Genomic DNA, 13195 nt, shown 5'->3' on the forward strand with positions numbered 1-13195 from the left:
CTGAACCTTTGTGCACAGCTTGTAGGCTAAAGCTCCATGGACAGAAGATTCCTTCCTGCAGGTCATACTGCAGGCACAGTCTCTTCACCCCCAAAAGAACCAAGTCTTTCAGCACCTCCAACTGGATTGTGGGTTATAAACTAAGTAATCTGTCAACCAGAAGCTGCAGCCAATGTGAAATGAAGTCAAATAAAGTAGAAGTTGCAGTGATACAGCACAATCTTAACTCCATTTCTAATGTAGCTGAAGCAAATGTAACTATTGCTAAGTTTTTATTTGGCAGGAAAACACATTTCAGCAGTATCCAAGAACAACCCTGAACAATCTAACAGAGTGGTTTTTAAAACAACAAACAAAAACTGTAGCACAATCTAAGTGGACTGAAACACAGAGTCTCTAAGCCTTTCATTTGTTCCAAAACACAGTTCATGCCACAGAAAAAGAGAAGCTGTGCCCATACTCAAACGGTGTATGCAAAGTTTCAGCTCAAGGCAAGCTCTGTATCTCGGTTCAGACCTGAGAAAAGCAGGGAGTTAAATAAAGAGTATCATCAGACAGACTGCTCAGAACATTGCTATAATTATGCAGAGCACCTAGATGTAATCTTAAACCTCACTAAAAAAAAAAAAAAAAAAAAAAAGAAAGCACACCACAAACTAGCACGTTATAGTTGTGCTTTGCCCTGGAGTGAACACGTGCAAACTGTTGATCCTAACAGTTATGTGGAGAATTTTTAAGATATATGTATTTTTTTTTTTACATTCTTCAGGAGTAGTGACAATCTAGACACTTCATATCTGAGCTCTTTCTTCTCCAGAGCACTTTTCTGAAAAGTTCATGAATCATATATTTAAAATGCTAAATGAACAGCAAAGAATTTTGTTTCAGTGATCAAAGAAGCAAATACCCACTGGTTTTACCACTGCTGCCAGCGAGCTGAGTAAAGAATGACTCTATTACCAGTTCACCAAACACTTAAATCTATTTCTCTGTCTTCAGGCAGGTAAGTCTGGCAGTTAGTCTAGAGCTGTTCCACTCACAAAGGGAATGCTGCATTTCCACCTCATTTAGAGGAGTTTTTGTTGCCTTTCCTCTCCTTTCTCCTTCTTTCCAACCTTATCTAAAGCTGGAAATGAAGCCTAAACCATGATGCAAAACTTTGCAATTTAATTTCCTGGAGAATTTTAAACTGTGTGAATAAAAAAAAAAAAACAGACAGAAATAGGGAGAGTCGTGAGGAGGGAGGAAAAGTAGCTCCCACACAAAGTCATTTAGGACAAGATACTCATGGGCCAGACTTTCCTTTCAGGTATATGAGAGTACTTCTAAACAAGCAATTCTCTACAAACAGAATTTAGCCTAAGTCACTATTGTATATCATAAATTCCACAGAGTACTGTAAGATTTACTCCAATAGTAGGTTATTAGTAGCAGGATTAACATGCATGAATCCAAATCCAGTATTTGCATCATCTTTGTTCCTATGAATAAGTTTAAATGCTTAAAACAAACCAGATTTTAATATACTGGAAGAGCTAGTAGAGAAATGTCTGTAAATCAGCAAGAACATTACTTTTCACAGAATTAATCAATTTGTATTAATTTCATTATCAAAGATGCCATTATGTCTGTCAGCCACAGTATAAGTATGCATCTAATATCTAGATCATGTGAATTTTATTTAAGGGAGATTACAACAGCCAACTAGCCCCAAAATGGAAATATTTTGCACTTCAAACACAGCAGAACCTGCACTACTGCACTGTATTTTCCTTCCACACCTGCACCAAAGTCCATCCCAAAGTATCCCAGGCACAGCTGGGTAGGAACTGGCTCTCATTTAGGGATTGTGTTACCGAATGCCATTAGAGGATACACTCAGGGTAATGGTTTTAACCCCAAATCTGGGGCCTCAGCCACAGCTCTTCCCGGTACCTGGCAAATCCCCACGTCCCTCTGCTTCCACTCCATGAACCTGGACACCAGCAATTCCCTCCTGTGTGAGGAACACCCTCTGGAATAGCTGCCCTGGACAGCAGCAATTCCCTCCTGTGTGAGGAACACCCTCTGGAATAGCTGCCCTGGACACCAGCAATTCCCTCCTGTGAGAGGAACACCCTCTGGAATAGCTGCCCTGGCTGTTGTCACCTGCTCAGGGGCTGCAGGGACTTCAGTTTTCACAGAGCCACTGACAGCGAGAGACTGTCTCAAAGTGTGATCACTCCTAAAAACAAACTGGAAACTTTGCAAATTCTCCTACAAAACTTCTTCCTACGTCTGCCATGGGGCCAGGAAGACTTCTCAGACAACCTCCTAACTTTTCTGGTTCTTCCTTTAAGCCCCAGGTTTTCCACAACTGAAGAACAGACACAATGTCTTACAAGTCTTAATTTCAACACACCAAGACTCTTGAATCGAATCCAATTTTAAAAAAAAATGCAAAGCATTAGTATAAAACAAGACTTAACTGCAGTCATTTAGGATTTACAACACATTTAAAACCACTTACATGGAATTAATAGGTTATTTTTAAATTTGAGAAAGTTTAAATTATAAATGCTGCTATAGCTAGTGGCAAAGTTAAGAATCCAATAAAAGCACGTATTTTCTAAATTTTTCTTAAAAGACAGCTGAGTGGTACAGTGAATTACATGAGAGGTTACAACACTCAACCAGAACTCTGCTTTTATTACATTCTGTCTTATCCAAATTCTGGCACAGAGCAAGGTTTCCTAAGCTCACCTCTCCCACGCTAAAGGATTTTGAAAACAATTTTCTGAAATATTTAATTTATCAGTCTGAAATGCAAGCTTCAGAACTTTAGCACTGCTAAGACTAGAAGCTAGAAAACCACTTTAAAAGAAAGCTACGATGTCGAAAATGCATTTACAATCCATCTGGGGACAAAGACGTAACATTGCTTAAAAATACTTCACATGAAACAGAAGATGTCCCATCCCCCTGTCATTTTTTGGCAGAGGAGTGGTTATCATTTGAGGAGAAACTGGGCTGACAGAGCTTCCAAGAATAAATAAAAAACAGGCATTTACTGGGCACCCACACCTAATACACAGAGCAAACCTGCTCTTCTGAAGACAGGCAAAACATGAATTTAACCAGACAGCTGGAGTTCTACAGAATCCCAGAATGGCTTGGGTTGGAAAAGACCTTAAAGATCATCTAGTTCCAACCCCCTGCCATGGACAGGGACACCTCCCCCTGGACATTTATGGAGGAAATTGTTATTTCCTTGCCACAGCCCAGACACTGCTGCAGTGTGACACCTCAGCACTGAGCAGTACTCACAACTTATTACCCCCAGAGTCAGAGTAACAGTTATGTGCATGAATTTGATATTGGATTTAACAGGGTTTTAAGATTTCCAGTATCTCCAGGTCCTTTTAAAGTGGAATATTAATTTCTTCTTTGGGTGTACAGTTAGGAAGTGGTCTGAGCCTGAAAACCAGTCAGAGTTGGTCCTCTGCCTTCCCTCCAGCTGTGCACTCCCTCCTCTTCTCTTGCTCTGGTGCCTGTGACGTCCTACAGGAATATATATGGAGCACTAAACCAACAGAGCATCACCCTAAAACAGCTAAATACACACACATTTACAAGTACATTCCAGTTAGAGGGTTATCTCAGCTCCCAGAATCACAGAAACACATGGGCTGGCACAAGGGAGGAATAGGGAGTTGAAGAGAAAGGAAAAACAAGCGGCAGCCTGGGCTGCACCAGCCCTTAGAGAAACTTGGGAAGGTCAAGCCAAAACTCAGCAAGTTTCAAATCCACACAGTGAAATTCAGTAGCCTTGCATTGTCAGAATAGGGAAATTATGTTTTAGATGGTTCACTGAACAAACCATCAGAAAGAGGCAAGTGCTGATAATTTAGGAAAATTCACATCCCATCTTAAATTTCAGTGGTGTCAGTCCTTTCCCCTCACAGGGAGGGAAAAGGAAAGGTGCCATGACAGCACAGGGAAGACAGGTGAATGTGTTCTGGAAGAGTTTTCAAATGCTGATGGTGAAACTCAGTAAAGGAATTGATTGAATTGACCCTTACAGATCTTTTTCCAAATACAATCAAATCACAGGCTAACTCTTCTCCCCAAAACAATCAAACCCCAGTCAAAACCTGAAACCAGAAGGTTGTGAGGCCACAAAGCATTAAAGACAAATGATTCTGTGCCATCAGGCACTAAGCTTCATGTTCACCATCCCGACACTTCTTGCTAATTGAAATATGCAGTCCCTGACTGAAGATAAATATTTTAAAGCGATTTATTAGCTAGAAGTAGTTCAGGAATCCATTAACTGCAGGAACAAATTACATTTTCTAGAACAGAAAGTTTTCAAGACAACCTCTAAGAAACAAACCCCAAAAATATTAAAGCCAGTCATAAAAAAACCCAACGCTGTCCCCCCACATGAATTTGACTCAGAATGCAGCAAGACCTTCAAATTATTAAGCAGGTAACAGTTTGCTGGCTTTAGACATTCAAAGCCATATATTATTCTCTACACTTTTATGTACTTCACATTGTTTTGCCTTTCCAAAAAAAATGGCAAATACACTGAGTTCAAGAAAAGTTTTGTTGATTCTTCAGGGCTATCAAAAAATGAAGCTGTCACTACAAAATAAGCTTTCTCTTCCTTGAGTGATATCTTACTCTTTAAATGCACTTATTAGAAATCATCTGTTTTGGTTCTCTGTCAAACAAGTTGTCACTGCTCTTCTCACAACAAAATTCTCCAGTTATTCCTTGACAAAAAAAAAACCCATAGTGACTGAAAGTCTAAACAAATGCATTGTGATCTAAGAGTATCTAACATTGCCTTGGCATTACCAGGGGTACACCTGATGCTCAAAGTATGGACTTTTGTAGTTCTTGAGCATTCTACTCTCAGTATGAGGTAAATCAGTCACAGGCAGAGCTCAGTGTTTGAAGAACACCACTGTGCTCTGATCAGCATCCCTGTAATGGCAAACATGACTTTGCATCCAACAATGCTCTCCAGTATTTTCATATTCTGTTTTGTTCCAGAAGGTCAACTTCTTGCTTTGCTCAACTTCCTGCAATCCTCCTGTATTCCCTCTGCAGGGTGTTAAGAGGCACAGTTCTGAAAATCTTCCTATAAACCGTATCAATCCTGCTATAAATTACACTAGATCCTAAACCAGGAATGTTCAGGAAATTTAAAACCAGATGGACTCCATTAGCCTCACCTCTTGTACTCATATTCTATCTAAATTTCAGAGATACCCCTGAACTGATGGGTGTCTTGGCTCTGGCTAAATCAGACCTTTCAGAGGGGTGTCCAGTCTTAATTAAAACATCCAGAGAGATGAACCCATCATTTTCTTTAGCAAGGAAGTGCCACAAATTCCCCTAAACGCTGTTTTGCAGCTTTAAGTGTTCCTTTGAGTAAATCAAGCACAGCTAAGCTCTTGCTATGCACATACACTCCTCAGGCCAACTTCTACTCAGTTTCCTTTACCTGTGGATGAATTATCATCCTAAAAGCGTGCAACTGAGACACAAAAAGTGCTAAACATTTAGGAAGGCAGGGGGCAGCTAAACCAGCCTTTCAATAGTGCAGTAGGAAGAATACAACACTAAATACGTTGTTAGTGCAGGGAGCCAACGTGAGAATGAATTCCTGCATGCTGCGAGCACTCTCACACCTGTAAAAGCAACACAGTTGGACTTGTCTTTGTCAAAGTAAGCTCACAGATCAAAAAGTCTACTAAATCTTTCAGAGTGCCTCTCCACCTATCACTTAACATTTATGTGCCAGCCCTGCTTTAGTCAGTTTTAAAACCATTGTGCAAGAATTACCAAGCAGTTACAAGGCATTAGTGGACTAAGTACTTTCTTTTTTAAATCCAAGCCCAGGAACTGAGACAGAATCATAAAATGTGCTACCAAAGGTCACAAAAGTCAATGTCAAAACCAAGATTAGAAGCTCTGAATTTCTGGATCCTAGCCCTGTGCTCAAACCCTTTCCCCAGCACTTAAGACGTGTTAACAAATGTAGAACTTTGGGCATAAGCTTTACTTGTACATGCACAGGTCATAAGTGGACAGGTATTTCCACAGAAGTTTGGCCTTGCCCACAAAAACGTTATTAAAAGTATTTCAACAAACGTCAACCCTTCCATCCTCTCCTCCCCAGCCCCAAACCACTCCCAACTCCTGCCCTCCCTGCTCCCTCCGGCACTTACCAAAAAGCAAAGTTGTGGCCAGTTGTGGATAAAATACCTATATGTGTAAATGGAGTAGGGTTCAGACAGATCTTTGGTGATCAGTCTCATGATATCGGGCATCTGCAGCTCTGACTCATACTGGACGTATCGTATCGTTAGGTCCTCCTCGGGCTGACAGTCCGTTCCCGAGCCTTTCAAACTGCAGGCTGCTGCTAAGGACCCGGAGAGTAGCTGCAGGGACTCCTCCTCCTCCTCCTCCCCTCCTTCATCCCCCTCCTCCTGCTCTTCCTCCTCCAAGCCAGTCTCTCCCGCCAGCCCATTGCGGGCTGCAGTCTTAGCAGCAGCAGTCGTGGTTGTGGCAGCAGGCTGGCTCCTGTCCCCTTTAGCTGGGGGAGAAGGAGGAGGAGAGGGTGCAGTCCTTCCCTGGGGAGGGAGGTGGTTGGCGTGGGGGGACGAGCAGGGCGCTGCGGTGGGGGGCGACGACTGCTGCTGTCCGGAGCCCATTGTTTTGCTGGCTCGCTTGTTCTCCAGCCCCTCGGGGGCCGCCCCTGCCTCCGAGCCGAGGATCTTGCCCTTGAGGGAGGCCCGCAGGTGCCGCAGCTCGGGGCTGATGAGGCCGTTGAGCTGGTGGTTGTGGTGCGGGGGGTGGTGGTGGTGGCGGTGGTGGTGGCGGTGCTGCGGGCCCCCCTTGCCGCCGTCGCTGCCTCCTCCTCCTCCTCCTCCTCGCTGCTGCTGCTGCTCCCGTCCGCCCGCGGGTCCCTCCTCTTCCTCCTCCTCTTCGGCCTCCTCGTCCTGGGCGCCGGTGCAGGCGGCGGCGGCGGCGGCATAGGAGGCGGCAGAGGAGGAGGAGGAGGAAGCAGCCCCCCCTCCTCCTCCTCCTCCTCCGGGGAAGGGGGAGAGCGTGTCCCCCTGCGGGGACAGGACGCTGCTAGGCCCCGGCGGTACCTCGGCCATATCCTACGGGAGAGACCGACACAAACTCACCGGGGAGGAGGAGGAGGGCGCCAAACCGAACGGGGGCGACGGGAAGGTGGGGGGAGGCGCGGCGGCCTCACGGGCCGCGCTCGGCGGGGAGCGGGGGGGGGGGGGGGGGGGGGGGGGGCGCGAACAAAGGCACGCACGGTGCCCGGGCCGCGCCTCGCCACCCCGCCGCCCCCTCTGGCGGCTGCCCCGCTCCCCCCGCGGGCGGGGCCGTTCCCGGAGCGCTCGGGGCCCGGGGTCCCCCCGCCGCCGCCACTCACCGCCGCGTCTGGGCAGCTCCCGCTCCGCCGCCGCCAAGCGCGGCCGCCGCGGCCGTAAAACCCGCGGCCAGTTCCTGTCGGCCCTTACGACACTTCCTCCCTTGGCGGCAGCGCCTGGCGACGGCGGGGCGGGGCCGGCGCCCTCAGGCCGGTGCCGGGGCGGGGAGCGCCGGCCTGGGACAGGGACACGGGAGAGGGACAGGGCAGCGGAATCAGTCACAGAGTCACGGAATAACTGAACCACCCGGGTTGGAAAACAACCTGAGGTCGTTGAGTCCAGGCTGTGACTGAACACATCCAGTCTTTCATAGACTCGGAGTATCCTGAGCTGGCAGGACCCACAAGGATCAGGGTCCAGCGCCTGGCTCTGCACAGACACCCCAACAATGTCACCCTGTGCTGAGAGTGGTGTCCAAACTCGCTGAATTTGTCAAGCTGGGGCCTTGCCCGTTCTCTGGGCAGTGCCAGCACCCTCTGGGGGAGGAACCTTTCCTGAAATCCAACCTAAAGCTCTGGTGACTCAGCTTCCTGCTGTTCCCTCGGCTCCCCTCACCCTGAGGGAGCGGATCCGACCCTGCCCCTGCACTGCCTCTCCTGAGGAGGCTTTGGCTGCTCTGAGGTCTGACCTCTGGGCTGGACAGACCAAGTGTCCTCAGCTGCTCCTCACGAGGCTCCTCCAGACCCTTCCCCATCCCTGTGACCTCCTTGGATCCTCTGGAATAGCTCAGTGTCTTTTTCTTTGGACATCTCCAGGGATGGTGACTCCGCCACCCCCCTGGGCAGTCCGTTCCCAATGTCTAATCACCTTTTCTGTGAAGAAATTCTTCCTGACACCCAACCTAACAGTCCCCTGGTACATCTTAGGAGCATGTCTCCAGAGCCCGACCCCCCCAGCTGTCCCCTCCTGTCCGGGAGTTGTGCAGAGCCACAAGGGCCCCCTGAGCCTCCTTTGCTCCAGGTTGAGCTCCCTCAGTCGCTCCTCATCAAACCTGAGCTCCAGATGCTTCCCCAGCTCCATTCCCTTTCCTGGACTTGTTCCAGTCCCTAAATGTCCTTCCTGAATTGAGGGACCCAGAGCTGGACCCAGAGCTGGCAGTGTGGCCTCAGCAGTGCCCAGCACAAGGGACAGCCACTGTCTGCTCCGGGCTTTGTTTGATCAGCCCAAGCCTGAGCGGGCACAGGCGCTGCCCACAAAGGATGTTTCCAGCTCTGTTTAGTCTGGGGACAGGCACCAGAGGTGTTTTGGTGACACTCTGTTGCAGATCAGAGCGCAGGAGTTGCTGCTTTTCCTTCCAAAAGCTGCATGAGGGACATCATTCCTGCCTGGATAAGCCTTGGGCTGCGTTGTGTGACTGGTAACAGTGGAAATTCAGCAAGGCTGAAAGACGTCTCAAGCCATCTCTGCTGCTCTTCTGCCTCAAAAAACCTCTTTAGGAGTGCTACTGGATACCACAGAAACAAACAAATCCTTTAGATGTGAATATTAGTGTGTACACAAGGCCCCTCAAAATGCAGAGAGATAGTGGGTTTTTTTTCCTTTTCTCACATGGAGCTTTGAAGGGCCCCACCAAAGTAAGACTTTTGTTTGCTACAGTTATTTTTCAAGGAAGTGACAGGTCTGGGCTTAAAAGTCAAATCCGGGAACTGCTCTACATGTCCTAACAGGATTCTTTAATTAGGAAGAATAAATGGTGTGGAGTTACAGCCTCCTGTTTATTAACTGCTTAGTGCTGAAGTAAAGTGGGAAAAAAAGACTTGTTGGAAACTGAGGGAATTAAAGGCTTTTATTCAAAGTAATTACTTATGGAAATACTGAAATTTTGAGAAAGAAATGGGTATCTGAATGCTTTTAGATTTATTTATTCTTTTCCAAGTCTCCTTTGCCCCATCCCTGGAAGTGTCCAAGGCCAGGTTGGGTGGGGTCTGGAGCAGCCTGCTCTAGTAGAAGGTGTCCCTGTCAATGGCAGGGGGATTGGAACAAAATGATTTTTAAAGTCCCTTCCAACCCAAGCCATTCTGTGATTATTCTGTGATTCAGAAAGGTTAATTCATACTGTCTCTATCCATGGCTTTGTGTCCTGCAGATCTGTTTTTAAACACTTCTCTCTGCTCCACAGAGGTGTTCACATACAAAACTGTGTTCAAAGGTTTCATTTTTATTTTTTTGTGTGTGTTATCAGGCACCAAAGGACCCTTGTGGGCCCAATGGAATTGCTCTGGCACAAGTTCACTGGCCTGGGGTAGTTTAAACAGAAAGAGCAAACAAATGTCAGTGGAGGACTGGCCCAAATTCTGCTCTCACTTGCCATGTTGCTGCTATTGGGAGAGTCAGAGCCACATGTTGGGGGGATGTCTGTGTGAAGAAGACAACCCAGGCCAGGAAACATTGTTAGAGAGGGTGAAGAAGGTCTAAATGACCTTGAAAGCCTGCTCTAGTGGAAGGTGCACCTGTCCATGGCAGGGGGGCTGGAATGGGAAGATCTTTAGGGCCCCTTCCAACCAAACCATTTCATGATTCTATGATTCTATGGCTACTCCTGAGATAGTCTTAAGTTCCTACTATGCTTTAGGTTGTTTTATTTCTCCTCTCTGTTATGAAAACAGCTGCTTTAAAAATGCATGTTCTCAACCAGAAGCCATACCTTTTTATTTTTCCCCATAATTTTAGGTACGTTTTTCTCTTTAGTTTTCCTCTTCTACTTTTTGAACGTCCCTCAGCCCTGAGCACACTCTTGCCTGTCACAAACCACATGTTCTGAGGCAGGGATGGGGATGAGCTCAAAACACAGGCCTTGTTGTTTGTCATTCTTTGTTCAGTAACTCTGTGACCTTGGAGGTTTCCATGGTTAATTTGTTAAGAAAACAGCAACTTAGCAAACTTTGGAAACTTAGTTCCAATATCTGTGAAAAGAAAGGGAACTGCTGGTGGCCTTCCTTTTCTCCTCATCGTTTAAACCAAGTACTTACACTTTAATTTAGTTTCACATTTGCTCTCAAGGTATAGTAGAAAATGGACATCTAAACATGCCTTTGTTCCTTGTGGTCACAAAGTGACATCCCAGCTGCACCAAAAGTAGGGATGCTGGGGATAAAATATTGAGCTGTACTTAATCTGGGCAATAACATGTAGGAACAGATGTTAATTAACATAGGAACAGTGCTTAATAAATAAGTTGTTGGGCTTTTTTCTCAAAGAAGGTGAAGTAGGTTGACATGAGTGTGTGACACATAAGTAGAACTGAAAGGTTCTCTGTTCTTCACTTATTAACAAAAATTCTTTAAAAATGTTACTCCTAGTGGTGACTGCATTACTTGAGCTCTGTGTACACCAGCAGAGCAGTAATTAAGTCTATTTTTCCTTTCCACCTGTCCAAATTAAAAGAAATGAAGAATATATTTTGGAATCTGCTTTTTCACGTGGGCAAATAAAAGTTTTTTGTGGGACTTGTCAGTGCTCTGGCCCTGAGGGTGTCCCCCTTCCTTTGCCCATTTGGGGTCAGGGTCAGCTTTGAGATAGGTCCAGCATGACCCTTCCTGCTTCACCCTGTGCTTCCCCATGGACTTGTTGGGCCATCTGGGCTCTCAGCTCAGTTTGCTCACTCCCACCAAGGTGTCTCTGCTTGCTTTGCTCAGGTGTGTTGGGCTGTGCCAGCCCACCCTGCTGTCCTCACCTCTTCCACCCATCCCACCTCACTGCCACGCTCAGTTCCCAGCTTCCCTTCCCTTCTGGACCAGCTTCCAACTCTGCCATTTCCTGAGAGCAAGTCCACACCTTTCCATGGTGAGCAGGAATCCTGCACTGATTCCTTTTTTTCTATTCTTTTTTTTTTTTGTGATGCTTTCAAAATTTAGAGACAGGCACTGTGTGGGCAAAGATGCTGTCATTCCACTGAAGCAGCCTGGCTCTGGTCCTCTGCAGCTCCAATAAATACCAGAGAATAGCAAAGATGTACCTGCAGGTCTGAAATTTCTGCACTGAACTCTGCACTTAGAGAGGAAATGCAACATGTGCTGGCAGAGGTGGGAATGCCAGGTCTGTCCAAGTTCCTGAAGCAGCAAATAGAGAATCATATAAAAAATAACACAGGGTTATAGGCACAGGGAAGGAGGAAATCAGTAAAACCAAAATGCGTGTGTATGCTTCAAATAGTGTTGTTCAGTTCCCACTGAGGAAAGTGGCTGTTTGAGGGCAGGGTTCGTGCTCAGAGAGGGAATCTGCCATGTAAAAGAGGTTAATGGGGAAAGGCTGCGGTTTGGAAAGTGTTGTAACGAGAGAAATCACAAGAGGGGAGTGTTGTACAGCACTCCTGCATCTGCAATTCCCACAGCACTGACCCCGTGCCATAATCCAAGTTTATTTTACCAGAGGAAGATACAAAAGTCACCGCCTGCATCTCTTTTGACAGCAGTAACATTTTTCTCCGTGTGAGACAAGGACTTGTCATGTCAAGATCAATAAGCAGGAGAATTGTCATCTCCACCTCTGTAGCTGTGTTGAAACCAAGTGTGAAATAACAATGAGAGAGGTTTGACAGGTTAAAAAAAGTATACAAAGCAGACATCTGTGAAGGATGAGTCAATCATGACAATATTTATTTAATTTCTTGGTCTTACCTCTTTTTTCATCCTATAAGTGAAATCATGTGAGCCTTTGATCACTGACTGGGAGCTGGCTGCTCTTTCCCCGTCTACTGTCAGTGGCAGGAAGAAATCATGAGTTGGCAGGAGGAAAAGGTGTGTCCATAACCTCAGTCTCCTGATAAGGTACTCTTAAGCTTTTCAGGAAGAGTTTTCTACTGCCTGCTACCCTGCCAAGACTCCTTTTACTGTACAACACAGTACCCTTCAGTAGTATAGGGAAAAACAATGGAAAGAGCAGGGAAAATCTCTGTCTGTCTGTGCTTAGAAACCCAGTGAAAATGCACTTAAAGAGCAGAGATGCTGCTTTGGAGATGATTTCATGGAAGAGGATTGACGCCACTGTGCCTGGCATCTGGCCTGGGAGGCTGAAGAGGAATGATTAATTTCAAATGCTGCACTGCACTGTGGATAGCTGGAGACAGCTCTCCTCTTCCCAAACCTTTCTTGAGAACGGGGAAAGAAGGAAGAGTTTGGGAAGGTGCAAGTGTGGCATCCTGGAAAGGTCAATGCATGGCTGCAAATCTGATGCTGGCAGCTGATCTCAGCTGGACCCAGCTGCACTGAGAGCAGGCCCTGGCACAGCAGGGAGGGTGCTGTGAGAATTGGGCATGTCTGGCTTTCTCATCCATCATTGTTCCCTGCTCCCAGCATTGCACAAGGAGGGATTTGCACTTGGGCAAGTCAATGTTGATCTCCTTGCATGAACTGCTCACCCACACACTCTGACCCGTCCCACTGCATTGTGTGAAAGGAGCACACTGGCAGGAAATTCAGGCCTTCTTTCTTGCAGTAACACCCATCAACAGGGTCAGGCTCAGTCTGACCACTTTGGCTGGGTTTGGTTTATAGCTGTCAAGCAGAACAGTTACAGCATATTAAAAAATCTCGTGATGCTAGAAGCGAGCTTGCTGAAAGCTGTGCAATAGAGACAGACCAAAGCTGTAGTGCTTTGAAAAAAAAAAGAAAACCAAACCCCAAACCAAATAATAACTGCCTAAAACTGATTAAAATATCATGTAGCAATTTAGGTCATTAAAATATGATTATCTTTTTAGAATGTCCTCTGCTAGCTCCTGACTTGCTGATAGATTTTCTAAGGTATTAAAT

At 46.3% G+C, this 13195-nt stretch overlaps 1 protein-coding gene across 4 annotated transcripts in view; it reads right to left on the minus strand.

Annotated features, from left to right (window-relative positions):
- The window catches only part of NAA30 (N-alpha-acetyltransferase 30, NatC catalytic subunit), a 33792-nt gene extending 26235 nt beyond the window's left edge, over positions 1 to 7557 (minus strand). For 3 of the 4 annotated variants that reach the window (XM_058861411.1, XM_058861171.1, XM_058861256.1), the window contains exons 1-2: positions 7448 to 7557; positions 6225 to 7163 (exon numbers count right to left, since the gene is read on the minus strand). In XM_058861411.1, the coding sequence (XP_058717394.1) occupies positions 6225 to 7160 (936 nt within the window). In that variant the 5' untranslated portion in view covers positions 7161 to 7163; positions 7448 to 7557. The remainder of the gene's footprint in view (positions 1 to 6224; positions 7164 to 7447) is intronic. The other variant, XM_058861342.1, reaches the window with a different exon arrangement.
- Positions 7558 to 13195: the final 5638 nt, after the last annotated feature.

The sequence above is a fragment of the Poecile atricapillus genome, chromosome 1 (genome assembly GCF_030490865.1).
Source record: "Poecile atricapillus isolate bPoeAtr1 chromosome 1, bPoeAtr1.hap1, whole genome shotgun sequence".
NCBI lineage: Eukaryota > Metazoa > Chordata > Aves > Passeriformes > Paridae > Poecile > Poecile atricapillus.